Below are 15,740 nucleotides of genomic sequence, written 5' to 3' on the forward strand. Positions count from 1 at the left end.
TATTTCATTATATTTTGCTACTGTAAGAACTTGACACATACTGACAAACATATCTAATTTACATTTTCTAGATCTAGTCAGAGTTGCATGTAGTCGTGATTACATGAACCCATCTATCCCTGTATATGAAAAAGCATGTTGTGAACAATTTGCTATTCAGACTGGCACTTTTAAAATTGCATACATTATTAAAGAATAGCTTATATATCTTTTTTATTTTTTTTCAGAGTTACAATGTTCATGAGATAATCATAGAGAACACATATATAATCCTTAAACACATTTTTGCCACAAAAAAAAAGTTAAGAGCATTGGTAGAAAATCCTATATCAAGTTATCTGAAAATATCACGTGTAACCATAATTTCATAAAACCAGTGTGCACTTCATGTAATATTACGTCAGCAGGTTCCTTCTTTTTGCTCTTATCTTTAGCTCTATGTTTATATTTGCAGTCAAGAAGTGCATCAAATGTGTTTTGTATGTGTGTGTATTTGCAATGCACAGGAAAAATATTAGTTCACTCATGGTAACTAATTATCAACACCACTGGACCCAAGAATGGGGAATTACAAGATCTTAATTTTAGCAAATAATTGCCCTCATATTTTTCTACCTAATGCTGAACATAACATTAATTAATATTTACCTCCTTATGTTTACAAAACACCGATTGTATATTTCAAAGACAAAATCCTTACCAGCTATACACTGACTTTCATTTCAGTGTCTATTATATAAATTAGGACTCTGTTGAATTCTTACACTGAGGAGCTAATGATAGATATCAACTTTATTTAAGTACATGCACAGTACCGTGCACTACAGAATTATGAAATACTATTTTCTGATGGAAGAATGAATCAATAGAAAAATAGATTTAATAAATCATCAGCATTTAGAATCTAGATAAAAATGGGAAATCATGGATTTCAAGCAAAGTTTTTGTTTTGTTTTGTTTTTTGATGAAACTTCATTACGACATGCAGAGAGGAGAAGCAGCTCACTCTGAACAAAGAACAATGTTAAGACTGCACAAAAATTTTGATTAAGATTGTTTAAATGCAAGACTGAAAATAAGTTGCCATTCTTGGACTTCCCTTCAACATTAGATAGTGTTGTGCAATCCTCAGACAAATACCTGTTTTATGATTTCTAAGCTGTTAGGAAGTCTCTCAGAGGGCTAAGAAAGTAAAGACCTGAAAAACTGCCTCCACAAAATTTATGACAAGAAATGATTTGATTCCAGACAACAGACTACAAAAGGGGAATAGATAACAGTTTATCCTTTCCTAAGAGATGAATTTAGAGGACAAGTAAATTACGGATAGCATAGATGTATAAATAATAATGAAAACAAAATTAGATGTTTCATTTTCCAATATTTAGAGTATCTATAAATGTCAATATTTAGAGTATGTGTCTATGTCTATCAGTTTATGAAACAAATGAAAAGTGAGTATTTATTTGCAATTAATTTAATGTTTTTTTCCTACCCCAACATTTGTCTGGACATTGCCAACATAATCAAAAGAACTGTAAATTTTCAGAAGTGAGTCTACTCCAGTGAGCTTGATCAATTATGCATTAACCCATTTCTCTGAAGCATCCTTCACTAAATCTTTGGTGGGAAATGCACTTTATTAGGCATGAGCTTTGGTTATTTGTGTGCATATGCACTATGCTATCGGTCGATACACAGAGCGATTTAAAGTTTGCCATGTTACAGTGATGTATTGCTCATTAAGATAATTCTAATGTTTCAACAAACAACACTGATGCTTAGTTTTGCAAGTATTAACATCTTCAGTCTTAGCATGATCTCCTTAACCACATAGTTTTTACTCAAATTTCCACTGATTTCCAGTCTTGCTAAAACTTACACACGAATAATCACGATCATTTGAATACTGCACACATTGAGTTAGAAGATTTCAACAGATACAGTTACTCATATACATAGGAGTTATCAGAATAAGATATAAGATTTTAATACTTATCTGAATAAAAATATTCTTAGGGTAGAAACAAATGATAAACTAAAAGTACAGGTTAATGAGACCTGTAATAAACTTTACTCTGAAACAGGTCTAATTTGTTATTGATATGAAGATGTTTGATTCAAGAGATACTGTTGAACTTATTGCATATAATCATTGTAATAGAAAAAAAAGCTAGAAATAGAATAGAGAGAAAATCAAATTATTCATGGCATTCCCTTCCTATATTTCATGGCAGAATTATCGCATAGATTAGTAAATGATATTGCATGCAACAACAACAAGAAAAAAAATGCTGTATCACTTCATGTAAAGATTTGCTTTCTTCATGCAAAATACCTACAAAACTGTGACTTTTTATTATTTTTTTTTTTCCTAATAGCATAGTTTTACATTAGCTCAGTCACGGAAACTGTTAAACCAAAATCCATGATTTTGCAAGTAGTATATATTCTAAAATTCTTGAAAGATTTCCAGCATAAATATTCCAAAGCCCAACAAAGCTAATTGGTTTTCTAAAAACTAAACTACACAGGCTTATTCCTTGCTGTGGTTCCTTGTTCTTTTGATGATAGAAGAAAAAAGACCAGTTTTTGGAGGAGGTCCCATCAACATAGGGGCTTGGTTCTTATGGGTAATTTTTATCTGGGGGAAGAAAGAAGAAAATCAGTTATCAGTTGAGCTAGTTCAGTTTCTACATGCAAGTATCTGAAATGCCTGAATTATCTTTACATGCAATTTCCAACCTTTTTTCATTTAATCAAAGAAGAAGGGAAAATATCCTTATTTTTATGAATGATGCTACACGTACAGTAAGCCAATGTATGTATAATCATTGTTACCACAAATACTTTAAATTATATATGCAATCAATATTAAAAATCCTATACAATAAAATACATGCCAATATATGATCTTACTTCTTGACTGTGGAATTTATTGCTTGCTGTTGAATATTTTACATGCCTACAAGATTAATAAGAATTTAAAAGCTGGAAAGGACATATGCACTGACAGACCTAGTCATTGCTTATTACTAAGATATAAACTGTATCTTTGTATGTTTTGTTTACACATCTAATCAAACTGTACCTCTCTTCTAACACAGGACACTGTTTAATTTCAAAACAGCCACTATGAATGAAAGTCAAAAGTTAACACACAAAAAAGGTCAAAAAAGATTAACTAGCATTCCAATTTGTTAATTAATTGTTAATAGAATAGACTCAAATATTGAAAAGCCTATTTAAAACACTTTGCAAGACTGCTCTAAAGCGACCCATTTTGATTTCTTTGATATAAAACTACGAATCACCTTAAATGAGACAACCTTAAAGTAGATTATGTCTGCAATTTTCTCTAATTCAAGTCTAAATTAGAGAAGACATTTTATGAATGTATGCTATGCTCAAAGCTAATTGAAAGCAATTATCAAAGTGGCATTTTGTCTGTGACTTTAAGATACATTGTAAGATAATAAATGATTCTCATTATGTAATAAAAAGGTCACATCTTGCCTTTGGGCTAGTGACGTTAAGAGTTTTTCAAAAGCAATCCGAGACATTTTCTTTAGTGAACTACGACTAATACAAGAACCATCACTTATTAAATATCAGTTGTCATCTGCATAGTACCCACATCAGAGATAGGTATTTCTTTCAAAAAGAAACACCACCTCATTAAAAACTGGAAAAATATATCTCTTAAAGTGCATACCTGACATTTTCAAGTTAAAATGAATATCCTTCACTTGTCATTCACTAACAGTAATGAAACAAAAAATGTATGTCACGTGGAGAGGCTCATTAAAATATAGATCAGGACATTTCTTGGGGTGGAAATTTACTATATAAAAGAGACAGAAACATGAAAATCCCAACAAAATGAGTGGGTTTATTTAACTCTATTAGAGACTTATTTTATTCTCCAAATGTTCATTTGCATGCCACCTTAGTTCATTAATCTCAAATTTCATACGTGATCTCTTCTTGTCAACATTGTTCATTAGTATCAAATGTAGTATAATTTTATTTTAATATTTAATTTTAATACTTTATTTTATGGCATTCTATATTACTTTCACACAGAAAATAACTACTGCTTTCAAAGACTGGCATCAACATATTTTATCACATGAAATTCTGCTTCAGGCACCACTTTGGAAGCCAAATCTGTAGTTGGGGTAAGTTGGCATTATTCCATTAATGTCACTTTATACCAGCTGATGGAAAATTGCCTCAAGGATTACTGTAACTTTCACATGCTTCGTAAAACATATTTTGGATCTCAGGAATAGTGATGACATCAACCTGATCCCGAGAATCAATACATAAAGTAATCTGCAGCTGCTGTGAGTGAATTTTAGGAGAGGCATGAGGGTTCAGTATATTACAAGATTTGGCCATGATGAGGCAATAGGAATGTTCTCAGAATTTCATTTCAGAGGTAAATCATAATAATTCCATCTTAAAATGAATAAAAGAGCAAAACTCAAAAGATGGTTTTTGTATGAAGAGGTGAGTTATTCCTGAGAACCCATACAGATTGCATGTTGGACTGGGGCTGTTCAATGTTGCTGAGGGTGAATGCAATTACATATTGAGAAAATATTTATCATTTGTAATGTTCTTTTTTGGCTTGAGCCATCTGTTTCAGAGAACATGACCTCTTCAGTATGTTGTATCCTATCAGCTGAGATCAGCTAAGATGCCTGAACATGATTAACCACTCATGCGCATGAGGATGGAGTCCTACATGCATTTCTCTACGACATATTTTCAACTGTTGTAAATTGGCACAATTCCAGTGGCATAAAATATACTTTACATTCTGAATCTAAAAAAGTAAAATGGTAACTTAAAGTAATTTTTTAACATGTTCATGGTAATGTAAGTTAATATTGCATTGGTTAACAATGATAACCTTTGATTTTTTATTTTCCCAATGAAATATATATACACATATGTATATATATATAGGTCATAAAAAGAAATCAGTACAATACACACTGAACCATTGCACTACATTGCCTGAAATATACTAACTTTGTCTTTCTCAAGACTTTCAGTTACTGCATTTCTGTCCTAGAATTGTTGCTTCTTCTGTTTGCATACTGGCAACTTGGCAACTTCGCCAAAGTTGGTGCTATGTCAATGACAAGTGAAATTAAACACTTCAAGATCACTAAGGGTTTTAGAAAGGGAAACAGTGTATCGGGTCAAAGAAGGACTGAACACTAAGAGGGTCTGCAGAGGCGAAAATGGACCAAAAAAATAATAATAATTATGAGATGATGATCTGGTCCTGGAAAGATGTAAAAAGTTAAAACTAAAAAAAAAAAAAAAAAAAAAAAAAATCAGTCTGTGTATAAATTCTGTGTATGTCTAGTGTCCGAAGACTAACTTTTACTATTTGTTTTTTCTCTCCCCTTCAGCAAAAAACTTCATGTCTTTTGTATTAGAAGCACAATTTTAAAAGCTTTGGAAAAGCTTTCAATAAGGCCCACTATTTTTTTTCTTTTTCATTTTTCCAAGGTGAATCTGTGATTTCCTTGCACACACTCAAAAAAAATAGAGAAAAAGTGATTTGTCAGGAAAACAAACAAACAAACTCAAACCTAAAATTTTTAGTAACTAATGATACCCTGACAGACAAACTCATGCAAAATAGTAAGGAATAATGGAAAATATATTTTTGAGATAATGTACTCTGGTTTATTGAAAATATAGAATGACTTACAGCAAGTATGGAGGACATTTTAAACATAAATTAGGGAACTGACTGAAGTGCTGCTGGAGGAAAAAATGCAAGAAAATGCTTCTATTTGGCATATTTGTAAGAAATTTAATTAAAAGTACAAAAAAATTTGGAAATGCAATTTCACGTAGAATGAAAGCAAAAAAACATGAGTGGCTATGATGTTATGGATTTTTTGTTGTTGAAAGTTGCATATACAACATTATAGGCTAATCTCAAGCTGTTGGAATGGCTTGAGTGGCAAAATGGCACTGGCAAAACTCTCATTCACTAACTGTAGCCATGATTTTAGCCTTTGAGTTCACAATCACAGAAATGTAAAGGACTGCTATATCTAGTAAATAGGCTTAGCAGAAAAAATATTGCATTTGCAATTTCAAAATTGTCTTTCTAGCATTAAAAAGTGTGTCCATTTCATGGGAAGGGACAAAAGATATATTTACAAAGAGCATAAATCTTAAGAGTTAGTAATTTAATAATCACTCCCTCTTCATAGATAACAAATTTTCTGATAAAGGAGAAGCCAGAATTTGTTATATTAAAGATATTTATAAATGCATAAACCAGAAATTTGTTTCGGGAGCAGGTCAGAGTTTCAAAATATGCCTTTAAGTTACATTAACAAAATGAGTCCACTCAAAAAAATGAAGTGACCATCAATAATTTTAGCATAATAGCCACCTCTTTTAGGTCAATCAGTTTTGCTTGTATGTTAGTATTTCTACACTATGTACTGGTTATCTGTATGTTCCTGACTTCACAGCATGCCTAAATGCTTACTGTTAACACAGAATGTGGTGCTATATATGCAAGTGCTAACTACAATGCTAAATGAGACTAGATAACCAAAAATGGAGAAAGTCAGCCCTGCTTGTAATATTTCAATTAATATTAAATAAAAGAACCCTGTATTTTAAGGATAGAGGGGGGAAAACAAACAAAACAAAACAAAAACCTCCTTTTCAGCTTGGACCTGCTAGTTTATGGTCACTTTGTTCCATGTTATCATCAGGGTCTGGCTGTTGATAGTTTTGAGGGTATGAAGGTTTTCCCAGTTTTGATGCACATTTGCTTCTTCTCTTACAGGAAATAGGTGGGTGTAGCACTTCTATATCACAGAAGTGGCAAATACTTTTAACTTCTCATAGGTGATTGAGGGCTGTACTGGATGACTAAGATGCACAGAATATAAGCAGTGCTATAATAATTAACCTGTTATTTGCATTATGTGACATTTTGGTCAAATCTCTCAGGTCTAGACCAGTTGTTTTAAATATAGCATTATGCAATATATCTTTTAAATAAATTTCTTAACAATATTATTGTGCAAAGTGCAATCAAATCTAATCAGTTTGGCATTAATTAAGCTCTAATAATATACTCTAGTCTCTCTCCTAAGTAGTGTGATCCGTTTCCCCTTCACACAGGTAGATTGGAAAACATTATGGTGTCATCATAATTTTTAAACATACTGAGAAAATGACAGAGCTGCAAAATTAAAATAAATGATTAATGGATTTTTTTTTCATGTTTTGTACTAATAGGTATCACTGAGGTTTTAAATTAATAGAGCTGTCAAACTCAGGGTTGTTACAGATCTAGTGCAGAACTAAAATGGAAATTATGTATTCCACAGACACCTAAAGATGACACTTTGGAATATTTCAAATTTTAATTAGTAGGTACAATTGTTTTTTTTTCCTCCCTCCTCCCTGAAACCACTGCAAATTAATTGGCAATTAGTCACAACTAATTCTTTTCTTAACAATCTGAACTGGAAAGAACGGTGCATTACATGCTAGAGTATTTGTCTGGGGTGCAGAAAGCACACATGCAGTAAATTGCTTTGTCAATTACAAAAACTACTGTTGTGAAATTAAGAAAAAATGCATAGGTAAACAAAACTAATGTGCAGTGTACCTGTGAGCACAAAAAATAATGCCCAACTGCACAATAAAGTGTTAGAAGCTCAATAAACCACTCCGGCCTCAAAACTATGCACACTGATGTTCAAAAGAGGGAAAATGTAGCATTTCAGTATAACACCCAAAACTTTTTTTCTAGCAATTGACTTCCATTTATGGGAATAACTATACTTGTGTAGTTATTATACAACATTCTACAAACACCAGCCACCATATCTAGGATCCAGTTCCTCTTTGCTCGAAAGAAGCAGACACAAAAGTTTAATTTCCCATGTTAACAAAAAACAAAAAAAAAAATTACATTCAGTGACATGGAAAGAGGATACTTTACAGACTGATAGTCTAGAAAACAGCTGCAACTTCTTCATGCCATTTATGGAGTTTTGGAGCCAATGGATCTACATAAAACAAATCTGTGACTGTCTTTCATTTTTTTTCATCCAGCCCTGGCATATCATGAATGTGATATGTATTTTGTTCTTCTTTCTCTTTGGATTTAAATACAAAAGTAGGACTTCACTAAGTCCTCTGAGATCATGCTCATCACATCCGTAAAGGAAAGGCTAGAAAGAAAATATCCAGTCATTCACTAAAACTTATTTTTAAGGTGCATACAAATTATAATATTTCAAAATATAATTTCTGAGTTCCATAATTAAATGATTTCTGACAAGTTTTCCCTATCAGTAAATAATTTTTTTAAATACTGTTTTTTAATAAATTTATTTTTTTAATTTAAATTTAAAAATATGCAAACATTTCAGATGTTTATGAAACTATTTTTTCTGGCAATCTACCAGGTGGGCTTTGAATATGGATTACCATTCCTTCATTTGGCAGTACTCTTACACCTTTTATAGACGTTTCTGTCTTCTATTTTATTTAGTCTAATGTTGCTAGCAGCTTGACACTCTTTCAGATATGATGCCAACCAAGTCATGAATAGAAGAAAGAACTCAAATCACAGTTATTTCTAATTAAGTTGGAATATTCTTATAGATTTTTCAAAACAATGTTGATACATTACATAGCTAAATTGAAAGATTATTTAAAAAAAAATCCTGATGGCTAAAGCTAGAAGTTTATTGAATTAACTTAAGAATCTCTGAAGTTTCATTACTATTAATGACCTGTTTGGAGATCAGGTGAAACCATAGATATCTTTCATGTTTCTATATTTGTCTGGGAGAGCTCTGATAGAATTTCCTCCTCAGCTAATCAGACGAGATGTTTAACATAATATTAACATTATCATCTTTCCTTCTCCCGAAGATTCTTCTATAAAAAAAGAATAAAAAAAATACAATTTGATGTTCAGATTCTGCATCTTATTATACCAGAGCAGAGTGACTTTGTCAGATACTGATGTCTGCATGTGTTCAAAATATTGAATTAATTCTGGATGTTTATTAGATGTTTAGACTGAGGCCACTCACATTTTTAAATATTAACAGAACTTATAGAATTGTCTTTTAGGGATGTTAGGTGCATGTGTAAGATTAGATAATAAAAGAAGCATGCTGCAACTTCTTTAGTACTAAAAGAGATCACAGGAATGAAAAATCACAGATCATAGCTTCTGGAGAATCACTGTATTATTGTATTCCATTATATATATATTCCCTATATATATAATGGAATACAATAATGCAGTGATTCTGATTAAATAAATAATATTTATTTATTTATTTATTTATTCTGAGCCCATGCTATCATTTTGGGGGAACGTGGTCTCTGTGCATGAGAAGGAAAAAGAGGAGAAGTAGCAAAGATAAACTTATTGATTTCTTCAATGGAAAATAAACTTCCAAGTCTGCATTTGCAGCCTGCATTTCATACATAACAGGACTGGATACAGAACTTACTTTCCTTAATCTGCATAGTGGAATGTAATGGAATATAGAAGGAGAATTTTGATCAAGTTGAACCTGATTTCTTGAGTAATCATTTACAAAATGCCCTCGTTTGTACCAAAATCTGAAGGAGAAACAGAAAAGAACTTCTAAGTCCTTTAAGACTTCTGAGTTCTGTTTAACCATGTGTACCTTGGGGCAAGGTTGATTAAATACATGCTGATTGTATGAATTTCTTTCTCACTTGGGCTCTGTAATTTTTTTTAGGTTAGTCCCTAAAGCTACTGAATTTAAATGACAATGAAATTCCTGAGGTCACCATGCCAAAATTGTGTGATTTCAGCTTTCTAAAGCACAGTTGGAGGGGGAGAGAGAGCAGCCTTTTTTCAACAGTAGCTTTCTGTCTAGAGCACCCAAGAATCAAAAAGCTGAAGCTCAGCTGTCTTATCTAACTGACATATATGATCTCTGTACATGATCTAATTGATGTATATAGAACTACTGAGATGGTATATCCATCTCACTATATCTACTGTGTGGGGACAGTAGTCTCTGTCCTTAAAATAACACATCTAGCAAACTAATAACTGCCTTCCCTCAGCATCCTGATGTGAAGCATAGGAATGTCCCACCCACGTCACAATGCATGTTGTACAAATACCAGCATCTTTATATACTGTCCTCAGGTCCTTGTAAGAGCCAGGGAAAGAAATTTTCTAAGAGGAAAAGCAAACTGCAAACTCTCATATGTCTCCTAAGCAACAAAACTCATGGATTTCTTAATCTGATCTAGTTATTTTCCATTTAAAAGCTGGTCATTAATCATCTGCTTGCAGGTAATTTTGTGAGAAAATTACCTCCAAGCAATTTTTTTATGCAGTTTTGTTTCTAGAGAAGATAAAAACTTATGATTCTCATATTGGTCTCATCTTTTTTTTTTTTTTCCTGAAATTTGAGATCTTGCAGGTTCAAATAATTGGCTACATAGCTGGCTACACATAAGAATTATTTTTGATTTTATATTTTTTTCAGACTCCAGTTTTGGATATACACCACAAGAGATCATCCTTGTACTTATGTGATCAAATAGATGCCTTTGGCTTCCAAAGACCCCTTGGAAATCAAATCTTAAACCCCAGTTGAAAGAAGGCTAACATCTACCTTTGGCATTGTGTCAGGAGCAATTCCTAGTACTTTGTAAAGAACTTCAAGGAAAAACTTTAGCATAGTTAGAATTAGTGGAGAGAGGAGAGGTGGGTCTATACCTGTTTTTAATTTTGTGAGATGTAGAAAACAGAGTGGGATAGATAAATACATTAAGTTCCTCAACAGACAAAACAAACAAACGTATTTTTTCCTGTAAAACGAATAATATAACATAAAATAATTATTCTATATCTAAGTTCATAGTGGTGCTGTAGCATAGACAAATATGTTCTCTTGATAAATAAATAAATTTTACAGCGGGGTTTTCTTATGTAACACAAAGCATATTCTCTTAGCGATGATAGAGCAAAAGGGATAGGGTCCACAAGAAAGTATATGCTATTTCAATCTCCTTTAAAAGGTTACTTTAATTGGACAGCAGTAATTATCAGTAATAATTTGCCGTTTCCTTAAGGCAGTAATTGAAATGTATGAACTGTCTCTTTTTCCAGGTTTGTCCTCTATCGTGCAGGCAGCTTCTGCTAGCATTATCAATCAGATAGCAGGGATTTTGTACAGAGCAAGCAATCAAGATGAAAAAAAAGCACATGTTATTGCCAGCATCCTTCCATAAATTCTCTTCTGTAATCTGGCAACTGAAAAATTACATCTTTTTCTCGAACAAGTAAATACTGGCTACAGTACTGTTGCTCTGCACTGAGCCATTGCTGTAGAAGAAGTAAAGATAATATCTCTTAATTCCAAAAGGTTTTTTGGAATAAACGTCAAAATTCCCACTGTTTTGCCTTCACATACTGTGCATTCACATGGTTCCCCTCTCTTTGCAGTATCTGAGAGCTTACCATAGAGAATTAGAGTTTAGGCATGCTCTCTGCTGTTCACTACAGAATATCGGGCAAACATGGACTATCATAACCCTTTACTTTCATCCTAGCCCATACTTTATCAGCTCCCAAGCCTGTTAGCACCTTACTGAAGGTGCTCCCTTTTACTTTATGTTGCCTTTACTATAGATGAAGATCGTGAAAGTGATCCAGGACCCAGGTTTGGAGAATTACTCCCTTCTGTAGTGGGACACTTTCTTTCTTGTCACATTACTGGTTCATCAGACTTATGCACTGTAAGGTGATAGTAACTCATCTACCTAAAAACACAGGTTTTCTTAAGTAAAAATTAGTAAAATTGCACATAAAACACATTACTGTGACTATATTCAACAGTGAAAAGCTTAGACTTCTTCAACATCTGGAACTGCTTGGTTACCCTCTATATCAGAGACAGACGACAAGGGAGAGATCTCAGTGTTCTACCTTTCTTGCATTGTCCACTCAGTCGAACAGAACAACTGGAGTTCCTCAAAGAACCAGCTCTGAACAAGATCCTTCCTATCTGGAGGAATGGATTTCTCTTTCCCGCTTAGTTGCCCTCACTTGATACATGCGGGGATTGGAACGCTCTATGATAGTGCAAGAGTCTTAATTTCTTCAAATTGCAAGGAATTTTTAATTATTATTTCTGTCGTATAATTCAATCAGCATCGTCAAGGCTTCAGCTTTAAATAAAATGTTCTTGATATGAACTCTTAAATGGAAAATATGCCTTAGTTTTTAAGGGATAATTAATTACTTGCGCATATTAGCATCAAAACTCACATTGAATCTTCCTCAGCAATACAGCAAGAGACTATAAAACTAATACAGCATCACAAATGATCACAACGGGTAAAGCGATGCCTGAACTGCACCCTCTGAACATTTTCCAAACTTTTGAAATAACTGCTTTTTATTCCATCCCAACCTGTAGAAAAAACAGCATGATGCATTGAAAATGCAGTGGGTGTTGAACTTCATAATAACAGCATGTGAACACATTTCTTAAGCAATTGAGTTAATGCCAATGACAAGGTTTAAATTGAAAGATTCTGTTTCTTTCATTGAAGAATTGAAAATAAATAAGTAAATATATCTGACTACTGTAATTTTGCAATTGCAAAAAAAAAAATCATTATTTTTTTTTCCATTTTCTTTTCTTTTCCTCAGAGATAACAGTATACTTACTGTGCAAGGGGTTTGCATCCAAGGTTCCCCATCTATCTGCATAGGCAGTGACTTGCTGGTCCTAAAGCGATATATTTCACAGTATAAGCAAAAGTAACTAGACAAACCTGATAAATGGATTTTTTAAGAAGACACATGCGGTGGCACACACATATAATACTTGATTTACCCCAAGCTTCTATGTAATCTCCAGCACGACCCAACATGCTTACAAAAGTAACCTAGTCAAAAAAGGCAGCATGAACAAGCCTTAGCTTTATTTTGAACACAAATTAAAAACATTGCAAATATTCAAACGTCTTGCTAGAAATACGCTACTCTCATGGGAGAATAGTCTGCGATTTGTGAAATAAAGAGAGAATTATGCAAGAACTTTAGGAATAAACCTTATTCACTGAAAACACAAAGAAAGGCCTTGCTATTTTTAATGATTTGGACTGACTGCTATAAAGAAAGGGAGAAATAAATCTTAGCTCTATTATTGCTGTTTATTAGAATAATAAAACACACTTTTACACTTGTATTTAACTGAGTTAGAGCACTAACAACTGACTGTTGTACTGTGTTCAGAGGCTTTAATATACTATGTTATAAATTTAAATTGTTAGTGAAGTCTCACTGATTTTAACATAAAGGTTTAGATTGTTCCATGTCTACTTTCTAGCACCATATTTAGAAAAGTATAGGAAAATGATTGGGGGGGAAAAAAAAAAAAAGAATGATCTTTTGGATTTTCTTTTCCAACCCTATTTCTGTGTTATAATAGTTTGCATACAGGACTATTCAAGATAACATGAAGCAGATAATTCTCATAGTGGAAAAATGAGTCAGTTGACCTCTCAGCTGGAAACTCTGACTTGGACGTTATTTAAAAATGACTAGCAGTTTGTGGGATTAACCACTGTCATCTACAGCCATAAGTGGAGGAAGGGAAGAACATTCAATGAGCTCTAATTTTTTAGGTTTGGAAGGGTTCTGGTTCTTTTGCAGTTGTGGTCTTGCTCATGTGTGATTATAAAAAATATTTCTCAGTATCCAGAAAAGTTTGGAATGCCTCGGCATCCTCATTTCTCTTCCTAATCCTCATGAAAGAGCACTTTGAAGCCAACATCACTCAGTCCTTGAGAATAGTCTTAAAAATATGCCACGAACTACAGGAAATCCTACTTACTTTCTTAAAGTTCTGATTGCTACTCTTATGTTAATTACCTTATTTTATGTCTTATTTTAGTCTTCTTGGTCTTATCATTATTTAGCTTATGATTTTATTTAAATTTCAGAAAATTCTTCCTGAAAAATTCTTCAGAGTTGAATACCTCTCTCATTTCCAGCCCTCATCTGATCCAAAGTTAGAATAGTTATCTTCTTGTTAAGATCGAATCCATCTTTCCTCTATTGTAAATGTACCGGTCATTTCTAGCACAGTAGATGATAAAACACAACTAAATTAGGCTGCTCCACTGTTCACAACTAACACATACCAGCACATTTATTAACAACGGCTTGTCAGTATTCAATAAATAACAAATAAATTAGAAAACAGAGCACTTTGACTTCTACGGATAAAAAATGGTTTACAAATACTAATTACATGCTACTATTCCCTGAGGAGGAATGCATTACAAATGGGTTAAAATGTGTCATTAAAGTAATGTTAGATGTCTTTTTGCTCTAAACTGCATAGAATGTATGTCAATAATAAAGTCCAAGTTTCTGCCTTACTCCTTCTTCTCCAACTGCTTAACAATATTTCTTCAAAGGATGAAATGACAGCTGAATATAACATGTAAAGATTGAATCTAAACACTTCTTTCCTTCCTTCCTTCCTTCCTTTCAACACACTTAAACGCAGGAAGATGTATGGACATAGAATATGGACAGAATAAATTTAATATATAAAATGATACTTTCATAAACATTAACTACAGTATTTATGACTATTAAGCTACCAAAGAAAGTGTAACTAATAATATATAAATCTTTACTGTTTGACTACAACATTGCAGTGCAAATTAAAGCTGACAATACCTGATGACAACAGATGAACACTGGGCAAGCCGTCTTCCAGCACTTTTCAGACCTGTATATATCTGACCCATCTCCATGGCTCCTTCCAGACCAACTACTTCCATAAGTTGGTCACTAAGATCTGAAAAAGTTGAAAAAATTGCATTTGGTCTTGCCATGATTTTGACAGTGGTCATCCTAACTAGCAAGAACTAGCAAACTGGTCAGAAGGCCAGCTGGTAATAGATAAAAGATGGGGTGAACAGAACAGGTGAAAATGGTTTAGACAGTGATTTCTAAATGATTACAGATTTAAGTTTGGGCACATCTGGGCCTGTTGTCACACCGCTCTAAAACATCCTGACCAAAATAATTCTAAACTACAGTAATAATCTCAATGGTTTATTTTAATACATACATACATACACAACAAAGAATTTTAGCATATGATAAAATAGGAACTATAGGAAAATATCAAAATTGGAAATACTAAAAATTGAAGTGTTTGTAGTTTAGAAATTTATACTTTTTATGTGTATGTTTATTGTTTCAACAGATATTTAAAGTCTAGTATAGGAAGAATCACTGCCCAATATACTGCTAGAATCTCTCTCCAGACAATGTGTACAACTCTAATTCAGTCCTTGTGTACATACATTATTACAGTCATTGTTTATGGGACTACTTTTTTTTTTTTCCATTGGATTTTTGCCTCAATTAGTGCACAGATTAAATGCAAAAAGGGCAGAAAAAAATTCTTATCAGCAAATATTCGTCTAGCTTTCCATAGTATGTTTCATACTGCTTTCTGATTACATAGCTTTTTGGCATTAAACTTCCAAAAATATTTTAATAATGTGTCTGGCAAAATAAATCTTAGTTTGCTCGACTTCAAGGAGCAAGAACAAATTTTGTCTAGAATTTTGGACAAAGAGATACAACCAGAAACTTAAACAGTAATATAGCAGTCTGGTTT

General features: G+C 32.8%; 1 protein-coding gene across 5 annotated transcripts in view; it reads right to left on the bottom strand.

Annotated features, from left to right (window-relative positions):
• Positions 1–224: 224 nt before the first annotated feature.
• DGKB (diacylglycerol kinase beta) overlaps positions 225–15,740 on the bottom strand; it is a 347,040-nt gene continuing 331,524 nt past the window's right edge. For 4 of the 5 annotated variants that reach the window (XM_050709165.1, XM_050709164.1, XM_050709162.1 and 1 more), the window contains 3 exons: positions 14,786–14,906; positions 12,758–12,818; positions 374–2,644 (listed from right to left, as the gene is read on the bottom strand). In XM_050709165.1, the coding sequence (XP_050565122.1) occupies positions 2,537–2,644; positions 12,758–12,818; positions 14,786–14,906 (290 nt within the window). In that variant the 3' untranslated portion in view covers positions 374–2,536. Of the gene's footprint in view, positions 2,645–12,757; positions 12,819–14,785; positions 14,907–15,740 lie in introns of all 5 variants that reach the window. The other variant, XM_050709163.1, reaches the window with a different exon arrangement.

This window comes from Cygnus atratus, chromosome 2, assembly GCF_013377495.2.
Source record: "Cygnus atratus isolate AKBS03 ecotype Queensland, Australia chromosome 2, CAtr_DNAZoo_HiC_assembly, whole genome shotgun sequence".
NCBI classification, from domain to species: Eukaryota; Metazoa; Chordata; class Aves; order Anseriformes; family Anatidae; genus Cygnus; species Cygnus atratus.